The 19511-nt window shown below is 37.1% G+C and overlaps 1 protein-coding gene across 1 annotated transcript in view; it reads left to right on the forward strand.

Moving 5' to 3' along the window:
- The first annotated feature begins 872 nt into the window (after positions 1 to 872).
- The window catches only part of LOC120416072 (uncharacterized), a 46500-nt gene continuing 27861 nt past the window's right edge, over positions 873 to 19511 (forward strand). The window contains exons 1-2 of the mRNA XM_039577741.2: positions 873 to 1338; positions 1447 to 1573. Of these exons, the coding sequence (XP_039433675.1) occupies positions 1519 to 1573 (55 nt within the window). The 5' untranslated portion in view covers positions 873 to 1338; positions 1447 to 1518. The remainder of the gene's footprint in view (positions 1339 to 1446; positions 1574 to 19511) is intronic.

A 19511-nucleotide genomic window follows, 5' to 3' on the forward strand; every position in this document is an offset into this window, starting at 1 on the left:
ATCTCGAGATATCGTGGCACCCGTAAATCAACTCGGGGTTTAGAGAAAAACGCCACCATAGTTTGACAGCCCGCTTTGCGCATGGCAAAATTTTAACCTAAAATCGTCTCTTACTTACTTTAATCATGAAATATCTTCATGAAACTTTCAGGAGTGACTGAAAATCATCTTTTGAGTGGATTTAACAAATATTCTGTAATTTTTTTTATTTTCTACATGTATGTAACCCCTTAAGGGCTTAGAGGAAGGGGTTCCCGTGGTCAGAATGAGCTCAAATTTTGAATTTAGCCTGGTGATGACCGGATTTGGACCACCCTAGTATGTTTTTGTTTATAAACTGGAAGGATTAAGCTACATCAAAAATTATTTTAGATTTTCAAAACCATAATAATACGCATAATACGATGGTTCGAACAAATCGATAAAATATTAAAAATTATTGCCTTCATAAGTTGTTCAGAAATCATAAACCTTTTTGCTAAACATGCAAAATGAAAAAAAATCCCTCAAAAATTCCAAAACTTCCGACTTCCGACTTCGACTTCGACTTCGATGACATGATGATAGAATTTAATGAATTGAAGGGTTCTGTAACATTGTATAATGGCTTTCAAAAATATTCAGATGGATTCCTTTTTTTCTACATCCCTGTCACCCTCCAAAAATAAAACCCGTTACTAGATGATCGTGTTCTCCCAGTGAAGAGAGAGCACCACCCTGCGAGAGGAGCGTGTGAAAACTGCATGCAGAACTGCTCGTCTCGTCTCGTCTCGTCACGTCTCGGAGAGCAAAAAGAAAATAAAAGATCCGGAGGAAAACCGTTTTCCAAACGCGCGCGCTCCACAGCCAGGCACGTTGCAGGCCGCCGCCGATCCCAAGGGTTAGTTTAGCTTAGAACGTCGCCGAGTGCACACCGTGCGCGCTCGACGGTCCGTCCTAGAGCTAGAGGTGGTGTGGTGGTAGTGGTGGTCACTTTGGGAAGCTAGCTAGCTTCCTTCCGGTCTGACCTCCGAGTTCCTCCCTCTTCCTCCCTTCTCCTTCTCCTTCTATCTCCCCCTTTTTCTTCCCTTCTATTTCCTTTTCACTTCCTCATTCGTCCTTCGTACGGCGGAGTTGATCCGTCTGCCCCGGGAGTAGTGTTCCGGGAAGTGTCCGCGGCCGCGGATCGTTTTACATAATCGCGAGTGGGCGCTCCTCCCCTCCCTAAAGGGAAAGGAAGTGCGTGCGTGTGTGCGTGCAACTTCCGGTTACGCGGAGGAAGAAGAAGAACTTTAACGGACGCTAGGCGCCACCTTTGGAAGTGTGAAGTGTTGTAGGAGAAGAAAAGCGTTGAGCCTTGTGAGTTTGGGGTGACCTCCCACGGTGATCGCCAGAACCGGAACCTATTCACCAGCTGACCAGGACTTTTCCTCATTCTATCTCTCTCTCTACCCATATTTCTTGTAGTCGCGAGGTCTCCGCTGCTATATTGAATGGATTTCCAGTGGTGAACGAGTGACGGAGGAAAAATCGGATAAAATGAGTAAATTTTATGCGATTTTTATGCTAATCATCCTGATCGCAGTCGAGCCGGGTATGTGAACTTTCAACTTTTATGTGCGCAATGTTTCCCCCCACTCCCAAGATGTCCATTTAGCCCCACATTCACCCTCCCCCTTCAAACTCCTTTCAAAAGGGCCATTCCCAGATACCGAGCAATTGTACCCCAGTCTTGAAGGTTGGGTTTGAAACAAAAAAAAAAGCAGCAAAAGGCAATATTAGAAGGCAGCTCAAGAAAGAAAGCGAAACTTCTAATATTACCCCCGGGGTTTTCGCGCTAGGGTGGTGTAGCAAAGCAGTGTTGAAGGAGCTTTCAAATGTAATTGCTTTCGAAAGTTGTATAATTTACATGATAAGAGAGACAGTGAGAGAGCAGACGTAAAAAGTGAGATTGTGAAGCTTTGAAATTAGTTGTACGGCAATAAATGGCGATGGCACTCTCACATGATATTAACAAGCAATACAAGTCGTCATCAGATGTTGCGTTGTGAGGCAATTATTTAAACGACATTTTGAGAAATTGTTTGTTTTTATGTTATTTGACAAAGTGGAATCGTGAAGTAAAAAAATGGACTCCGATCTTTTTTTTCTCTATAAGTGTTTAGTTTCAAACTTTTAAACCATGTTATCTAAAGATAGGTGTAAAAAATGTATATAAAATTACATAATTAATCACTGCTATAAAAAAGTAGATGGCATTCAATGCAAAAGTTATTTCAATCAAGTTATCAAATATAATGCTTAGTACAAACAGCAAGGATTAGTTAAACAAAACCACCTTCCTAAATTATTATAATAATTCTAAAATTTTCAAATAAAGCAGCTATTTTAGATAGTTGTCTACATAGTTGAAATTTGATATTGATACAGTAATGAATATTCTGTTTCTCAAACATAAAAAACATTTTAAAATTGAAAAAAAATGTTTTTTCAAAACATTTTTTTATTTTGATGACACATTGTGCATACTTTCCCTTACAGTGATAAGGTTACAAACATTTTTTTTATACTATGGCACAAAAAAAATGCGCAAAATAACAATTTTTGCAATTCCGTCGTGAAACTACTTGTTTTTCCTATCATTCTTGAACGACAAAAAAGCTTCCTTTTTGTACCAAAAATAAATGCTTAAAAGTTCTACTTTTCTGCACTTGTTTCAAAAAGTAATTAGAGCGTCCAATTTCTCGTCCTGGGAAAAAATATTTCCCGTTTCCCGGGAAATTTGTGAATTTCCCGGAAATTCCCGAAATACAATCAGAAGTATACATTTTCCTACCTTTTTTGAACAAATGTTTTGAAATTATACAAAAAATAATAATTGGAGAGCCTGATTTGATTTTATTTATGTCAATCTACTGTTCATATTAAAGTAATCAGCTTGTCTGTGAATTTCATGTCAAGGTTTAATTCAGATGATATTTATTTCTGAAGCATTCACCCCTAGGAATATTGTTTGCTTATATGTTTGACAACAAAAATTACGCTGTTATGGAATGAATATAAACTATATTATTTTTGACAACCTTTATAAACGTTTTTTTGTAATATCATTTGAATCATTTGAGTTACATATGAAAAAAATATAATTTAATTTCATCCACTTTAAATACTCAAACTTATTTTAATCTTGTTAATTTATTAGGCTGAATACCATATAACTAAAATCATATCATAAAACCATGAAAAACCATTAAAAAACAACTTCGTAACATACTAAATTTACCTAAAGAATGCAACTATATTTCAAAAATACGCTCCAAATATTTGAAAACTTTGAGCTGTGATTTCATGAAATAGTGTTTCAAGTTAAAAGCACTAGAAATTAGATTTTTAAGGTTAATTCAATGATTAATTATTCATTCACAAGTTGAAAATACTTGTTCTGAGATAAGTTATTTGCCATGACAAACAAAATTTCTGCATGATTTTTTTTTCATTTTAACTTTATGGTCACTGAGAAAAATTTAAAAGCAATTTCAAGCATTGATTTTTTTTAATTTAGCATGTATTTTAGATGATTTAATGTGACATTTAGTTAAGCTTTAACATAAGATGGTTAAAATTCATTTGGCAGTGTAGTCACCACTATGGCGAAAAAAAGAAGATTTTTCAAAACGTCGAAAATGAAATTGAATAAACTTAGAAATTTTAAAATATTTTTTCCAAGGGATCGCATAATCTCAAATACTTTTGCATAAAAAACAATAAAGATTGAACTTAGGGATATTGAAAGCAAAACAAACAGGAAAAAATGAAAAAAAGGGCTGAGATAAAAAAAAACCTTTTAAAATGTCTGATTTTGTGATCAGAAAGTCATGATCATCGGTAATGAGAAGAAAAAATAATAACATTCCCAACACTTAGACTAAAAAATGTTTTTTAGCAGATCTTATGAGAGAGTTAGACAATAACAACTTAAAGTATGGAATAAGGTTAATCATTTATTCATTTATCGCGTGATTTATGTGATATTCCAGTTTTTTTTAAAACTATCATCAGTCATACCATAATTTGTTTTTTTTTCTATTGATGGATTTTACAATAACTATGGGGAAAATTTGACCAATTTTCCATAGCCCAATGTGACATTGTTTTTTTTTATTGTGCTGAATATTGCCGGAATTATGGGAAAATCGTGACAAATTTGATCAAATACATTATTTTGGTCATGAAATGTGGTATTTATACGATAACTTTTTTAAACGTGAAAAATTTGAAAGTTGATATTTTAATTATTTATACTGTCGCTCTTATCGAGTCCGTCCCATATGTAAAAACAGTGAAATTTGTCCCGCCTATAAGGCTATGTGTTAAAACTTCATGAAATCCACCTTTTCTACGGTTTTCTGGAACAAAGTACTACACTTTATTGGTTTTTCTGATGGTTCACATGATTCCAAACCAAACTGTATCATTACCTCAAAATTGACAAAATTACAAATGGGACTAACTTGCTTTGAGCGGCAGTTTATCACAATAAGGAAATCAACAATTTGTTTAAAAATTTTCCAAGTGTCCATAACCTGATTTGTTATTATAATTTATTTTGCAAAACATGGGCTGACTAGGGGAAAATTTGTCCAATTTTGTCAAGGACATAAATTTGGCCATGAAATGTCCCAACATTTTGGTTTTTAAGTGAAGAATTTTAAGGTTGTTTCTTTTAATTATTGATGTTGGAATATTTTTTTAATTACTAATATATCAATAATATAAAAAAAAATTCCAACAGATTGATCAAAAATGTTGTGCATAACGCAATATTTTTCATTTTTTTATCGCTCAATTTGTCTCTATGAAATTTTACAATTTTTTTATGTCAGCCGTCAGCCGATGTTTACTAATTTGAAAATATGTAATATTTAATTGGAATGAAGCAATAATATCTAGGGTTTTTTTTTAAACTGTTGTGTTTCTATAAACATACCTAATCAAAAAAAAAGTCTAGATATATATTTTTTACAATGAGCTAATAATAAGAAATAAATATCAAAATCAATTATTTACTAGCACAAAATATAAATCTCACCAATACCGAATTCAGTTATCGGGAACAATTTTTTTCCCTGTTATCGAATGAGTTATTTTCGAACATATCTCCATTATTATTTTGTGTTGTTATAAGAGCTAATCTGGGTGTTTTGTTAACAAGTTCTGACCTCCTAACAATAACAGAACTTAAACTGGAAAAGAAATTGTCTCGATTGGTTGAGTTATGGCCGAGATCCAGCGAGTTGAAGTTACCGTTCCGAATTTTTTGGGGGCTTGGGTGTTGGAATGTTAAGGTCAAAAACTTACCTCAACTTCAAACTGTAATAAGTGTATCATAAATTTTGGAATTCGAGTTATTAAAAACTGACAAACTGACTCGTTTCAACGTAGAGAAGTAAATTTCTATACTTTATCCTCAGCACAACTCATTAAATAAAATTAACTTCAATCGTCCTGATGCATAGGTATTGACAAAAGCGTAATAACTCACTATGGTTCATTTCTTCTAGGCTCAATGAAAGTTATGTGTTTTATGTATTGTTATTTCCTGAAAAAAAACATATTGGTTTGTTATTTAATCAGATGCTAACATACTTTAGCAAAATGACAAATAGTAATTTTCGATGAAATAGTTCGAAAAGTTCAGACACCCTAACACCGAAACAACCGAAAACGTGTGGGAGTCGTAAGAAAGGTCTAAAGGTGTGTGTGTTCGGTAGGTTGTGTGACCGTCTCTGTTAGTTATCCCCAGTTCGTCCAACCAAACCGGCCGAGACTGCCAGGGGACTTCATCACCCCAAGGTGCAGAGCTGGGGCTCTAGTCCTTGACAGGTCCCTCGAAAAATAAACCAACCACCCAGCCCAGGGCCAGGACCGGAGTTTTCGTTTGATACGCAACCAAAGCACCAACAACAACAACCAAAGCGGTGGTGGCGAAAAAAGTGAGGAAGGAAATTCGATTCGTGTTACATAAACAGCAGCTAGGATGTAAAGTTTACAACCGAAGCCTTCCTCTCCCTCATTCGCGTAGGAAAAGGGCGCAGTGGTGGTTCTTAACCCTTGGAAAGCAGTTTATTTGATTTTTTTTCTTGGTCAGGACTTCTACTGTTGTGTAAGCTTTTTCATGACCACTCCTTCCTTAGCTCTTCTTTATTTTCTGACCTTAATTTTGTTTATCTTTTGTATTCCTGTTTTTTTTCGAAAATCATTTCGAGCAATTCCTGCTCAAATCAGGAATTTTTCTGGTACTTTTGTACCCGACCCTCTCCGATTTCAATGAAACTTTTTAGACATGTTATCCTAGGCCTATATAAGCCATTTTTTTGTATATGAAGCCAATTGTTCTCGAAAATAACATTTGATTTAGTATCCAGGTTTCTACCACACTGAAAAAATACCATTCTCAGTTATGAGCAATGTAATTAAGCTTATATCTGTAAGCCCATACATCCAATTCAATTGTCAAAGGCAAACTTATAGGAAATTGGACGAGCTTTCTGGTAAAAATATTTTCGAGACTGAAAAATCAAGACTGTCCTTTAGAAATTGCAAAAAACCATCAAAAACATTTTTGTTTTTAAAATCGCTGTATCTTCACAAGGATTGGACATAAGACAATGGTCAATATCGAGACTTTTATGTAAAATTATTTGGGAAATCGATTCCCACTATCGGTTTTTTGGAAATTTTGACGTTTAGACCACTTTTCAAAAAAACAGTTTTAGTCAATGATTTTTTTATTTTTCGGAAGAGACATATCATCCTGCATTTTTCGTGAATCTTTTTGTAACATTTAAGGCTATTTCCTCAAAAATTTTGAACGAAAAAAAAATCGTGACATCACCTTAAAATTTAACTTTTAAACTTAAAAATAGAAAAATCTCATGGAAGTGCCGTGTATTTTTCTTTCAGTGTATTATTTTCAGAAAGCCCGTCCAATATTCTACAAGTTTGACTCTGACCACTTCTTGATACGATGCAACGGCTTCGAGATATAGACATCTTAAATTACAAAAAAAATTAATCAACTTACGCCCTTCTCAAATATTATTTTCGAGTACAATTGGCTCCATGTACACAAAAATGGCTTATATAGGCCTAGGATAACATGTCTGAATAGTTTCATTGAAATCGGAGAAGGTCGTGTACAAAAGTACTGGAAAAATTCCTGATTTGAGCTGGAATTGCTCTTTCATCTAACCGTAAAATATTTCTTTCATGATATCTTCATATCATGTTTGTACGATTTCAAAAGTGACCTAAAATTATACTACAAAACTTATCTTAAGTTATCTTCATCTTAATAACAAGTTATCTTGCAGCTATTTTTAAACCTCTAACGCACATGGTTGGACCAGATCAACACTAATTGTTCACTTCAAATTAAAATTTCTCGAAATCTAATGAATGAAATGATCTCATTCTTCTTGCACAGTGTTATTTAATATGTTTACTGCCTCCAAATTCAAATTGCATCCTATTAAATCAATTCTGTAGAAAATGGCAAGGTAAACCGTAAAAAAACTCGATTTTGCTCTGGGTGGGAAGGGGTTAATTTGTAGTAGTTGCAAGATTACTTATTATTACATTACAAGGAAACAAACATATTTGTATCAAGTTGGTATTTCGAAACTTAACAGGACTATTAAATATTATTTAACATTCCAACGCCAAAGGCTCCAAAAAGTTGGAACGGTAACTTCAACTCAATGGTTCTCGGGCATAACCCAACAAATTAAGATGATTCTTCTTTTCAGTGATTTGTTAGGATGTCTAGATGATTCTAGAACTTTGCAGAACTAAATTTGATCAAATCTGTCATTTTTGCGATTAAAAACATCGTTACAACTTTTTTTTCGCTTGTAAAAAAAAATTCGCCAAAAATTCCGCGGAGGCAGTTGTTTAAAAAAGGTGAAACGATGTTTTCTTTCGCAGAAATTACAGATTTGTTCAAATCAAGTTCTGCAAAATTTTAGGATCATCTAGACATTCGTACAAATCACTGGAAACAAGAATCGTCCCGATTGGTTGAGTAATGACCGAGAACCAGCGAGTTGAAGTTACCGTTCCACCTTTTTTGGGAGGCTTGGGCGTCCGTGTAAGTTGGACATGCGTTGGGCGTTCCAGTGTTAAAGTCCATTTTGTTAAAGATTGTCCAGCTAAGGGTTACGCCGAATTGGATTGGTGCTGTTCTCGGCCCTGGTTCGTTCTTTTTAAGGTTTTCTATTTCTTTAGCTAGCCCACACACCCATCCAAAGTCTACAAGAAGTACGCCATCAACCTCGCGACCCGGCCGGGCCCGGAATACCTTTGGTGGGTGGTATTTCCGTGTGATAGATTGCGCCAGCCCTGCTTTCCGATCACGGACGTCAGACCCCCCCCCCTCTCTCGTAACACACACCACTCCACCGCTTTTCTTTCCCGGGGTGGCTGTCTGGTTTCTTGATTGGCAAAAAGAAATGGTTCCCCGGAGACGCCACCGACGTGCCCAAGTTCTGTGGCCAAGTAGAGTAGCCACCGCGCCGCAATGAAGAAGAAAGTTCTCAACGGTCGAAACGTGGTGCAATAATCGCCGCAATGGGGGCCGCAATACTGGTGCTGACTGGAATGAAGTGAAAATTAAACGTTTGATATTGATAACGAACGAGTCTTCGAAGGCTCCTCCCCTATTGGGGGTTGGTAAAAAAATAACCCCAAAGGTGCCAATCTCGTGGCCAGAGTTAAGTGATGATCGTGGCGCCGTGATAATTTAATGGAGCTCGGTTTTGATGGAGTTTGGCGTTGAAGGCGTAATGGGATTTGAAAGTTTTAATGGATTACCGTTTGTTTTTGCGTAGGTGCCTTATATGCGCCCCCTTTTAGAGGCAACAATTGAACGGTTTCTATTGTTGGAAGGGGGTGGCAAAGTGGCCCGAGAAGTGAGTAGCCTATTACTTTATAATGGTTATGGGTTTGGTAGAACTTTTTGATTACTTGGAATGAGCTGGTATATTTTCAATTTTCTCTAAATTTTATTGCAGACTAGCGAATGGTGGCTTACAAATGATGAAATGTGATTACTAAAATCGTTTCTTGGAACACGAACCTTGTAGTTCTTGACTACAGAATATTTGTATTCACAGTAATGCATTCTTCTAAAATGCTCAACCAAACCACTTTTTTTTGTTTTAGATGTGATTTGTGATTTCCAAAGTTGAAAATTTACATCACTGGTTCCCTTATGCCACATATTTTTGGGATTTCCAAATGCTTTGAATTTCTTCGAAAATCTAAAACTTGACTAGACATTTTCTGATTGGTTAGATGTCTTTGTTAAAGTTGTAGGTTCCAATTAGGGAACACTTCTTAAAAAGGGGCTATCCCATAAAAAATGAGTTTATTTTGTAAACTTTGTTACGTCCTATTTTTATAATTCACATGATTTATTTCTGCCAATTACCATATAACTCGTATACAACGTATTATGAAGTTTGACCATCTCGTGCTGAAAATAAAATGTTTTATTTTTTGACTTATAAAAACATTTAAAAATGCTCGCAGCAAAAAAAGGTAATTGGATGAGCCTTGGAAGAAAAATACTTTGACATTTCAATTGCATAGCTGAACACACATAAAGACCAAATGAAAACTTTATTTCTTGATTTGAAGTTCTCGGAACCAGAGAGCCTAATTCTAAATTCAAGACCATGCGTCTCCATAGAAATAAATTTTAGGTATACTTTGCTGGAGTCGCACGGTGCTTTAAGTTTGATTAAGATACCCAAATCCGATGAATTATTAAAAAAAACATCTCAGAATCTAGTAAATATATACCATTTTAAGATATCGATGATTTTGTGCTCTCTTGAACTAAGCTTGCTGGTATTCTTGTCTAGCATAAAATAATTTGCAATACAGTCCAGACTCGATTATCCGGAGAACTTTGAAATCAAATACTTTGGATAATCAAATCTTCAAATAATCGAAGTAAGAAAGAGAACCTTTTTTGTTGTCTTATATGCAGAGCTTTAATATGACTCATAAACTATTCTAAAGCAGATTTTTTAAAATCCAAGCTAGCGGAGATTAAATATTGAAATAGTAGTTTATGCAACAAGTTGCAAAAAGAGGATTTTTTCAGCACGAGTCGTACATTTATCCAACGAGGTTCACCGAGTTGGATAATTACGAAGAGTGCTGAAAAAATCAAGTTTTGCAACGAGTTCCATACAACATTTTTTGCAATTCCAAAAAACACACACTGAGTGAAATTTTATGTCAAATTTTCATGTATTTTGTCAATAAATCGTTTAAATCAAAAAAATGTTGCAAAGTGTTACTTTTTGAAACAAGTGCTGAAAAGTTCAATTTTTCAGCACCCATTTGATTGCTGAAAAGTAGAACTTTTCAGCATTTATTTTGAAAAGTGTTGCTATTCGATTCTGTTATTTTTGGTACAGAAAAGTAGGCTATTTCGTCGTTCAAGAATGACAGGAAATGTAAGTAGTTTCACGACGGAATTGCAAAAAAATAGTTTTTTGATTTTAAAAGGCAATCAACAATACAAATTTCAAGTATAAGAAAATATAAAAAAATACGGAAAAAACATTGTGTGTTCATGATCCGATTATCCGTATAGGACAAACTTTCAGATAATCGAGTCTGGACTGTATGGGTATTAGGATGTAACAAAACGGGTCATTTTAGCGGGCATTTCAGGGCCCGAATCCAAAATATGAGCTTGATCGGTTGCGACAGAAAAATCGTCAAAAATGCACGGAGTTTTTTTCGATTTTTCTTGAATATCTCATGATTGAAATTTAATTTTGGGGATCTGTGAAGGTCAAATGGTGAGGCATTGTGAGCTGTACAAAATAGCGTTATTGACTCAATTTGGCACAAAATGCACGTGCGATAAGTTTGCACAACAGGGATGATATAGAAACAAATTTATATGTTCTTAGTACCGTCAGTGAGGGTGACTATGGGTCAAAAAACGATACATCTCTCGTAATTTCTCAATAACAAAAACAATTTAAATAACATCGAAAATCTTTCAACGAAGATTTGTTCTTAGATAATTTACTAACATTTTCCCAAAATATGGTGGATTTTGATGAACACTACCTTAAATGCCAATAGTTTGAAAATTGACCCAATCTCACCCCTTAGAGGGGGTGACATTGGGTCAAATGAAACTAAAATGATGCTCAAATACAACGATATGGTAAAAACAAGTCATCCAACAGTGTTTCTTGTTCGAGGGAATCGTATTGACATGCTACAATGTTTGAAGTAGATATTTTCAAACATTTGGGCAATTCCAAAATATTAGAAAAATGATTTTTCGAGAGGTCATTTTTGGCCTCAACTTTATACAGCTGTCAAAATAACAGGATTTGTTCTAGGAACGAGATTTTTTCAGCGAAGTCATCTTAAGATGTTCCCTACACAACCCTTTTAACAGAATTAAGTTTCATTGAGAAGAACCTGAGAAATGGTAAAATCCGCAAAAAATCACTTTGACTCAATCTCACCCCCAGACCCAATGTCACCCCCACTGACGGTACGTTTTTCGTTTAAATTTTCTTTGAGAAATTCATGACAGTTTCTGATATACTCCTTAGATCAAAATTTTCGTCTCTTCCTTCTAAAACTAAAACTGGCAATCTAATAAACGCTATTCAAAATTCAATGATTAACAAATTTAATTTGAGCTCATTTTTGTTTACCTCTCCGTCAAGCACCCCTGCTCATAATTATTCCGCGACACTCGACACTCGACATTTAACGGAAACGCGCACAAATGTGCGTCAACACAAATCACCAGGGTGTGAAATTCACAAGTTTTCCTGCACTCTAATTATGACATTCAGTGCCGTTCAAACGCGTGGACGTATTCATTGCGTTCGGATGCGTTCATGTGCAGCACGATTTTCAGTTTTCCAAAAATAACGACACATCTGTCACGCTCACACGCCCCTCCCGTTGCCAAATAAATTGCGCGGAATTTTCCACTTGTTTGTGAACCACTCTAAATTTTCTAAAAACAAACCCTGCTGCTTCCAAACTTAGCCCAAGCTCCCCCTCTTTGGTGACATTTTGCCGCAAAATACTATTCTTGCTACTTTATGAGTTTCCCCTGGCTGGCTTTCCACTCAATCCAGCGCCGAGAGTGTTGTAGTCCAACCGACCGCCGTTGACACTGTCAGTCACTAAAGTCACAAAATATATGACCAGTTCAAAAGTGGGTGGGATTTAAAATTATCTCGTCTTGAGCAGTTGAAACCAGCACCACCGGTATGGACCCAGATTGGTATCGGACGCCGTAAGTCACAGCTGTTTTTCGTTTCGAGCAGAATCGTCAACTCTGACGGCACCGTGAAATATGATCGTTTGGGTTGAAATATGTTGAAAAATTGATGTTGCAATGTTGTTTATAGCTAAAAGGAATTGTAGTTTTTGGAAACAAAGCGTTTTCTTGAGCAACCTTGTAGTTTGTTTTAAGCATGGAAGCTCAGGTGTTATTCTAATTTAAGTAACTGTACTGCCCCTGATCGCATAAATGTCCCATAAGCATTTCCATCGTTTTTGAGTTATTGATGAAGTTTGGTTCAAAATCGTGCGCTCTTTCGAAAGAGCCTATAACATCCAGTACTTTGTTCCAGAAATCAGGAGGAAATCTAGTTTTTTCGCGAAAACTTAACACGTAGTCTTATGTGTGGGACAAACTTCAAATGCGTTTTTCTCAGCATGCTGTTTTTGCATATGGGCAGTGTACAAATTGCAAATTAATACTCACGGACAAGCGTCCAACACATCCAATTAGTAGAAATTGAAGTGCTATTTCGAATATTAAGAGGCCCCTTTTCCGCGAAAGTAACGCTGCAACACGCGGGAAAACGTGCCACGAGTTTGGCGTCCGTCACGCGATGCATCGTGCACGATGCAAATGATGCACATGCTGTTGCATAAATCTTGTCCTCGTAGATATTCGAGTGCAGAGAGAAGAGCTGCTGCGTGCAGTTCGTTGCACTTACGAGGGGGAGAGACTTTTTGGAAACTTTGATCGTTGGAGCATAATTCAACGGAGCCTGGCTGTCGAGATGATTTCCTAGAAGCAAAGATACAGGAAAAGTTGTGTCCACTTTGGCAGATGAGTTGGTTGCAGTGATGGAACAGAACTTGCAGATTAAAGTTTTATGTAATATTTCACCAAATCTAATCTAATCTAAACAATCTCTAGCGTAATTTTTCGAAGGGATCTTGAAGAGGATTAGATTACGCCTAGTACGCTTCTCGTCATTCATTAACATTTGTAGTGTGCCATTTCATTGAAATGTATTGCAACATCACAAACGTTGAAGCGGCAAGGCCTACTGCGTAAAGTTTGCCGCAGAGATGATTCGATGAATTGGATTGAATTTAGGCCCCTTCCATTTGCGTTAAGAAGACTTAAATCGATTGAAATCGCGTAAAGCTAAGATTTTTTTTAAATGGTTCCACCCCGTGTTTGGCAACAAGATTTTTGAAACATTTCTAGTCTCATTCATCAGTCATTTATAACGAGAGGGATGGTGTCGAAAAGTCATGTTGCCAAAAACGGGTTGTCTCTGTGTATGTTTTTTTTTCAAAAACCGACGAAAATTGCAATTTTTTGATCACCCTGAAACAGCGTAGGTACCCGTAGTGGCCAAACAAAAAAATACGGGTCTAAATATTTGGCCAGGGAAACTCCAGACCAAATTTGGGCCTGATAGGACAACTTTGTTTTCGAATCGTGTTGTTTTCGTGGGGATTTGCTGATGATTTTAAAAAGTGAAGGAGTAGCTTGTTGTGGTCCATGACAATCCATGGACCTTTTAAAATGTTAGTGCTGATCTAAAAAAATGAGATTACAGTTAAGACTCGATTATCCGAAACCTCGATTATCTGAAGTTTACACCCAAAATTCAGAGTCGAGATAATCGTTCTCTCAAAATTTATTGAGGGCTCAGTGCCAAAATCGATAGAATAATGGTACCAACTCACACCATCATAACAAATGAGTTCATTCGTTAGTTGAATCAATAAATCTCCAACAAGTGTCATACATCGACTTCTGACTTCTCCTTGGTCACCAAGCTGTGGAGGCCGAGGTAGCTAAGTTATTGGATTGGTTTGTCAAAAGTCTCTGGTTCGATTCCCGTTGTCGACACTTTTGGTTTTTTGTTTGACGGATGAACTTTTTTTGCAAATGAACCTTGAGAGAATAGTTCTATCGCCCATCTCGAGCTGTGTTCTCTGCGTCCGTGAATGGTACCACTATTCTCTCGACTCGAGACCATCATTCTCTCGGACTAGCGCTGCCAGTTTTGGGTGTAATTATCCGAAGGTTTGTATGAGACTGTTTTTTCTTATTACTTTTATCATCAAATTCGAAAATTTTAATAGCTTGTTGCCTATTACATTGAAAAAGCATTTTTTTCAATATTTTATTACCGCCATTTTGGCCGCCATCTTGAATTTAAGAGCGAGTCCATGAGCAAAGCATACCCATCTCTCATCGACCTCACCAATCTGCCTGAAATTTTCAGGGGTTGTTTGTACATATAAAACTAGCATCTGGCCAAAATATGAGCACTCTAGGTCAACGGGAAGTGGGGCAAATCGGGACACAAAGTTTGAAGGTTTAAAAACGTCAAAAATCTCAAAAAGGCTATAACTTAGGCAAAATTCAATTTAATTTCAAAATTCAAAATGCATCTGAAAGGACTTAAAAAATGCAACAAAATGCAGGGTAGAGCATCCCAATTGGTTAAATTTAAAGGGAGTTATTGGCATTTTAGTGAAAAAATAGCATAATTTTCAAACTCAAATAAAAAAGTGTTCCATCCAGATATCAACTCGGTTCGACCTGCAGCTTGTAGGGGACATCTGGGACTACCATCTGAGGATGAGAACGCTTTGGGTAAAGCAGTCCGGGCGGTTTCGCGATGTTTGACAGTTGCGTTGGAGAATTTGAACGGTGCGCGTCGCGGTATCACGCAGGATTTTCGTTGCCGTTTCCGTCTTTGTTGTCCCTCCGATTGTGTGTGTTTTTCGGTCCAGGCGGTTTCGCGTTTTCGCATTTTATTTGGTTTTATCTTTCCACAGCCGGCTGTCTAAGATTTAATCATTTCTGCTAAACTCAACACCAAATAACCGGGAATAGTCTCATCCGCATACTCCGACTGTTTGCCTTGAGAATGCATAATACATCACACCATTAAACAAAATTTATTGATTATTGGGGCGCATCATCATCCTCTATGTTGAATCCTGGCCATTACCCTTACCCACTAACAAAATCCCAAGTAGAAGTAGTTTTCCGGCACACGTGGGGGTGTGGATATCGTATAGAACCCACCCTTTGTAGCAACCTGTGCTAACTATCATTCCCATCCCAATCCCCCGAGATCTACAAACTGACATGGCGGGCGCCGTTGGTGGCCAACGACTGTTTCCTATTAGCAACGGCGCTAGTTTTGATGATCGTGATGTTTTATCTTTTCAGCGCATTCATGCATGCTGTTGATAAGGGAAACATCATTTGATCGTTTAAGCGTATGGTCGGTTGTATTGATAGGATATTACGGTCCTGTTCAGCAACGGAGAAGGACAACCATGGGTGGTCTCTCATGCTCATGCTCATGCTCATAAAGACAAAAGTCATTTTCTATTGACTGTAACTTGAAATCGGTGCACGATATAATTTGATGTTTCATCTAAAGATACAGAAAAAGATCGTAATTGTTCACAATTTCCGAAAATCATGATTTTTTCAAAAAATTGGCAGCACTGCCATATGAGTTTTAACCAATTTGTTCCATAGCTCAAAATATAGAATTATTGTCATCTAAACATTTTCAAAAACGAGGATTTTTTAACAACTTACAACTACAACTTTGCCGAAGATACCCTATCAATAAGAAAAAGTTCTCAAGATACTAATTTTTGAAAATTTTGATGTCTTTTTTTATGGCTGCCAAAATTGTAGGAAGACTTGTATAGACTTCTCAATCATGCAAAATGTATTCTTTTGTTATAGAAAATGTTCACACTAAGTTTAAACTAAATAATAACCTCAAAATATGTATTCCAATAAATATGATCGTTTTTGAGAGGAATTCCAATAAATATGAACGTTTTTGAGAGGAATGCGAAAAATTGAACTTAATCACAAGCTTTGTTATGGAGTTTAATTTGGATCATTTTTAAATGTCTTTTTTTTATATAATGCTCATTTTGATGGATTTTACATCTGTATTGCAACAATCAAAACAAAATTTAAGGCCAAAGCATTAAATGATGCAGCGAATACATTTTTTCCTTATTTTTAACATTCCAACGCCCAAGGCTCCAAAAAAGTTGGAACGGTAAATTCAACTCAATGGTTCTCGGGCATTACTCAACCAATCAAGATGATTCTTCTTTCCAGTGATTTGTAAGGATGTCTAGATAATTCTAGATCTTTGCAGAACTTAATTTGATCAATTCTGTAATTTTTGCGATCAAAAACATCGTTCCAACTTTTTTTTTTCGCGTGTAAAAAAAAATTCGCCAAACATTCCGCGAAGGCAGTCGTTTTAAAAAAGGTGGAACGATGTTTTCGGTTGCAGAAATTACAGATTTGTTCAAATCAAGTTCTGCAAAATTTTAGGATCATCTAGACATTCTTACAAATCACTGGAAACAAGAATCGTCCTGATTGGTTGAGTTATGCCCGAGAACCAGCGAGTTGAAGTTACCGGAGTCTGCGATCAGCAGAGAAGCGAGTCAGACGTGCGTCCCTCACAAACCAAAAAAGTGCAAAAAATGCCTCACGGCAAGAAAAAGAGGCGGTCCTCACCAGCAGGATCGGCAGATTTGAAGAAGCTAAAGAATGCCGAAGCGCTACCTGCAAAGCCAGGCAGTTTGAGCAAGGACGCTCAAAATTTGTCTGGAAACCAGTCCTTCTCGCTCACGTCCACAGGGAGGGTAGGACGTGAGCGAGAAGGAAGAATTTGAACGACGGAAAAAGTTGCCACCCATTTTTGTGAAAACATCGTCATCGGATTCGGTGCGAAAGTGGCTGACCGGATTTATCAAATCTGGTGCTTTACGAGCTTCCATTCGCTTGTGTGCTGATGGACTCAAAATTCTGCTACCTACCAGAAAGGATTACAACTACGTTCGGGATTTCCTGAATAACACCAAGATTGAATACTACAGCCATGACGATCCAGGTAAACGCCCCATGAAACAGGTCCTCCGAGGCCTGTACGACATGGATGTGAGTGTGCTGAAAGAAGAGCTCAAAACTCTTAAGTTGAACGTGATCGAAGTCTTCAAGATGACGAGACACAACAAGGACAACAAGTATCGTGATCAACTGTACCTGGTTCATCTCGAGAAAGGATCGACAACGCCGTCTGAGCTGAAAGCAGTTCGGGCAATTTTCAACATCATCGTGTCTTGGGAACGTTATCGTCCAGTGCACCCTGACGTGACGCAATGTTCGAACTGTTTGCAGTTTGGGCATGGTGGAAGGAACTGTTTCATCAAGAGTCGTTGTGCAACCTGCGGAGGTGAGCACAAAACTCAAGCTTGCGAAACAATCAACGAGAACATTGAAGCCAAATGCTTCAATTGCGGCGGCGACCATTCGACCAAGAATCGAAGCTGCCCGAAACGTGCTGAGTTTGTGAAAATTCGGCAGCAAGCGACGACGAGGCACCAACCAAATCGTCGCAAAACACCGCCAACTTTCACGGACGTGGATTTTCCTGCTTTGGCGTCACCTGGAGCGGGATCTGTTCGAGTGGTTCCAAATCTGCATCCATTGCCGTTGAATCAGCGGCAAAAAGTTGCAGAGAATACAACACCTCCTGGCTTCGGTCAGCAGCCGAGGGAAAACCAACCAGCATCAACGGATGAAGGCAGCAGTGACCTGTTTTCACCACAAGAACTTCTGAACATTTTCATCGAGATGACAACAACACTGCGTGGTTGCAAAACTCGTGCAGAACAAGTAAGAACGCTTGGAGGATTTATCTTAAAATACAGTTCGTAGTTTACTCATTCTTATGATTTTGAATATTTCAATAAATTTGCTTTTTAGTTTTTTAGTTTTAAGTTAGGATTAGTTGTTAAAGTGATTTTTTTTCTTTTTTACCCAAATGTATTCGATTCAATGCAAAAATGTAAAACAATTAGAAGTAAATAAATGAATGTGAACAGTTAATAAAAAAACGAAAAATATAACAAAGATGAAGAGCATGTACACCCAAAATTCAGAGTCCAGATAATCATTCTCTCAAAATTTATTGAGGGCTCAGTGCCAAAATCGATAGAATAATGGTACCAACTCACACCATCATAACAAATGAGTTCATTCGTTAGTTGAATCAATAAATCTCCAAAAAGTGTCATACATCGACTTCTGACTTCTCCTTGGTCACCAAGCTGTGGTGGCCGAGGCAGCTAAGTCATTGGATTGGTTTGTCAAAAGTCTCTGGTTCGATTCCCGTTGTCGACACTTTTGGTTTTTTGTTTGACGGATGAACTTTTTTTGCAAATGAACCTTGAGAGAATAGTTCTATCGCCCATCTCGAGCTGTGTTCTCTGCGTCCGTGAATGGTACCACTATTCTCTCGACTCGAGACCATCATTCTCTCGGACTAGCGCTGCCAGTTTTGGGTGTAGCCATGCCACTTAGAATGTAAATGAAATGTAATTATTATAAGAAATTTCAATAAAGACATATTTAATTTAAAAAAAAAATAAAAAAAAATGAAGTTACCGTTCCACCTTTTTTGGGAGGCTTGGGCGTCCGTGTAAGTTGGACATGCGTTGGGCGTTCCAGTGTTAAAGGAATATCACAAATCCTCAAGAAAATTTGTTTTCAATTTTTGGAAATTTAGAATACAGATAGTAAAAGACAGAATAATATTTCCGAAAATTCATCGATCTACAATATCACGACATTAATGATATCTAATGCAATTTATGATTCTTTTTTGCATTCGGCTGAATATTTGAAATTAAGATTTTGCAGCCTTGGGTTTCTTTTGTCTTGTTAGAAATGCATAAAAAAACAACAGTTCATAACAAAAGTTTTAACTTTCAAGTTCACCATCACTGCTCTTCGCAGCGCATCCAGGAAATTTTTCATCCGGAAAATCGCACTCAGCTTTGCAGCTTTCACGTTGCATTTCCAAGTGGGCGCGTGGCCCCAAAGGATGAATGGTTTGAGGACCATCACTGGTCTGGCTTTCGTCTCTTATTTTATGTTTTTCTGTGTTTTTTTTTTTCAAACTAAAACTTTTTCCCTGTACTTGCTCCCCAAGCGAAGCAGTTTCCTTTTCTTGATATAATCCAGATGAGATCACGTCTGGAAATAATCGTAAAAAATTGCGCCCTTGCCAAGGCTCATCTTCTTGTTTGTGCGGCGTGGGAGTTGACTTGTGACCCTTGTCCTGCCCCCCCTAATTCGTTCGTTC

This window comes from Culex pipiens, chromosome 2, assembly GCF_016801865.2.
Source record: "Culex pipiens pallens isolate TS chromosome 2, TS_CPP_V2, whole genome shotgun sequence".
Lineage (NCBI taxonomy): Eukaryota > Metazoa > Arthropoda > Insecta > Diptera > Culicidae > Culex > Culex pipiens.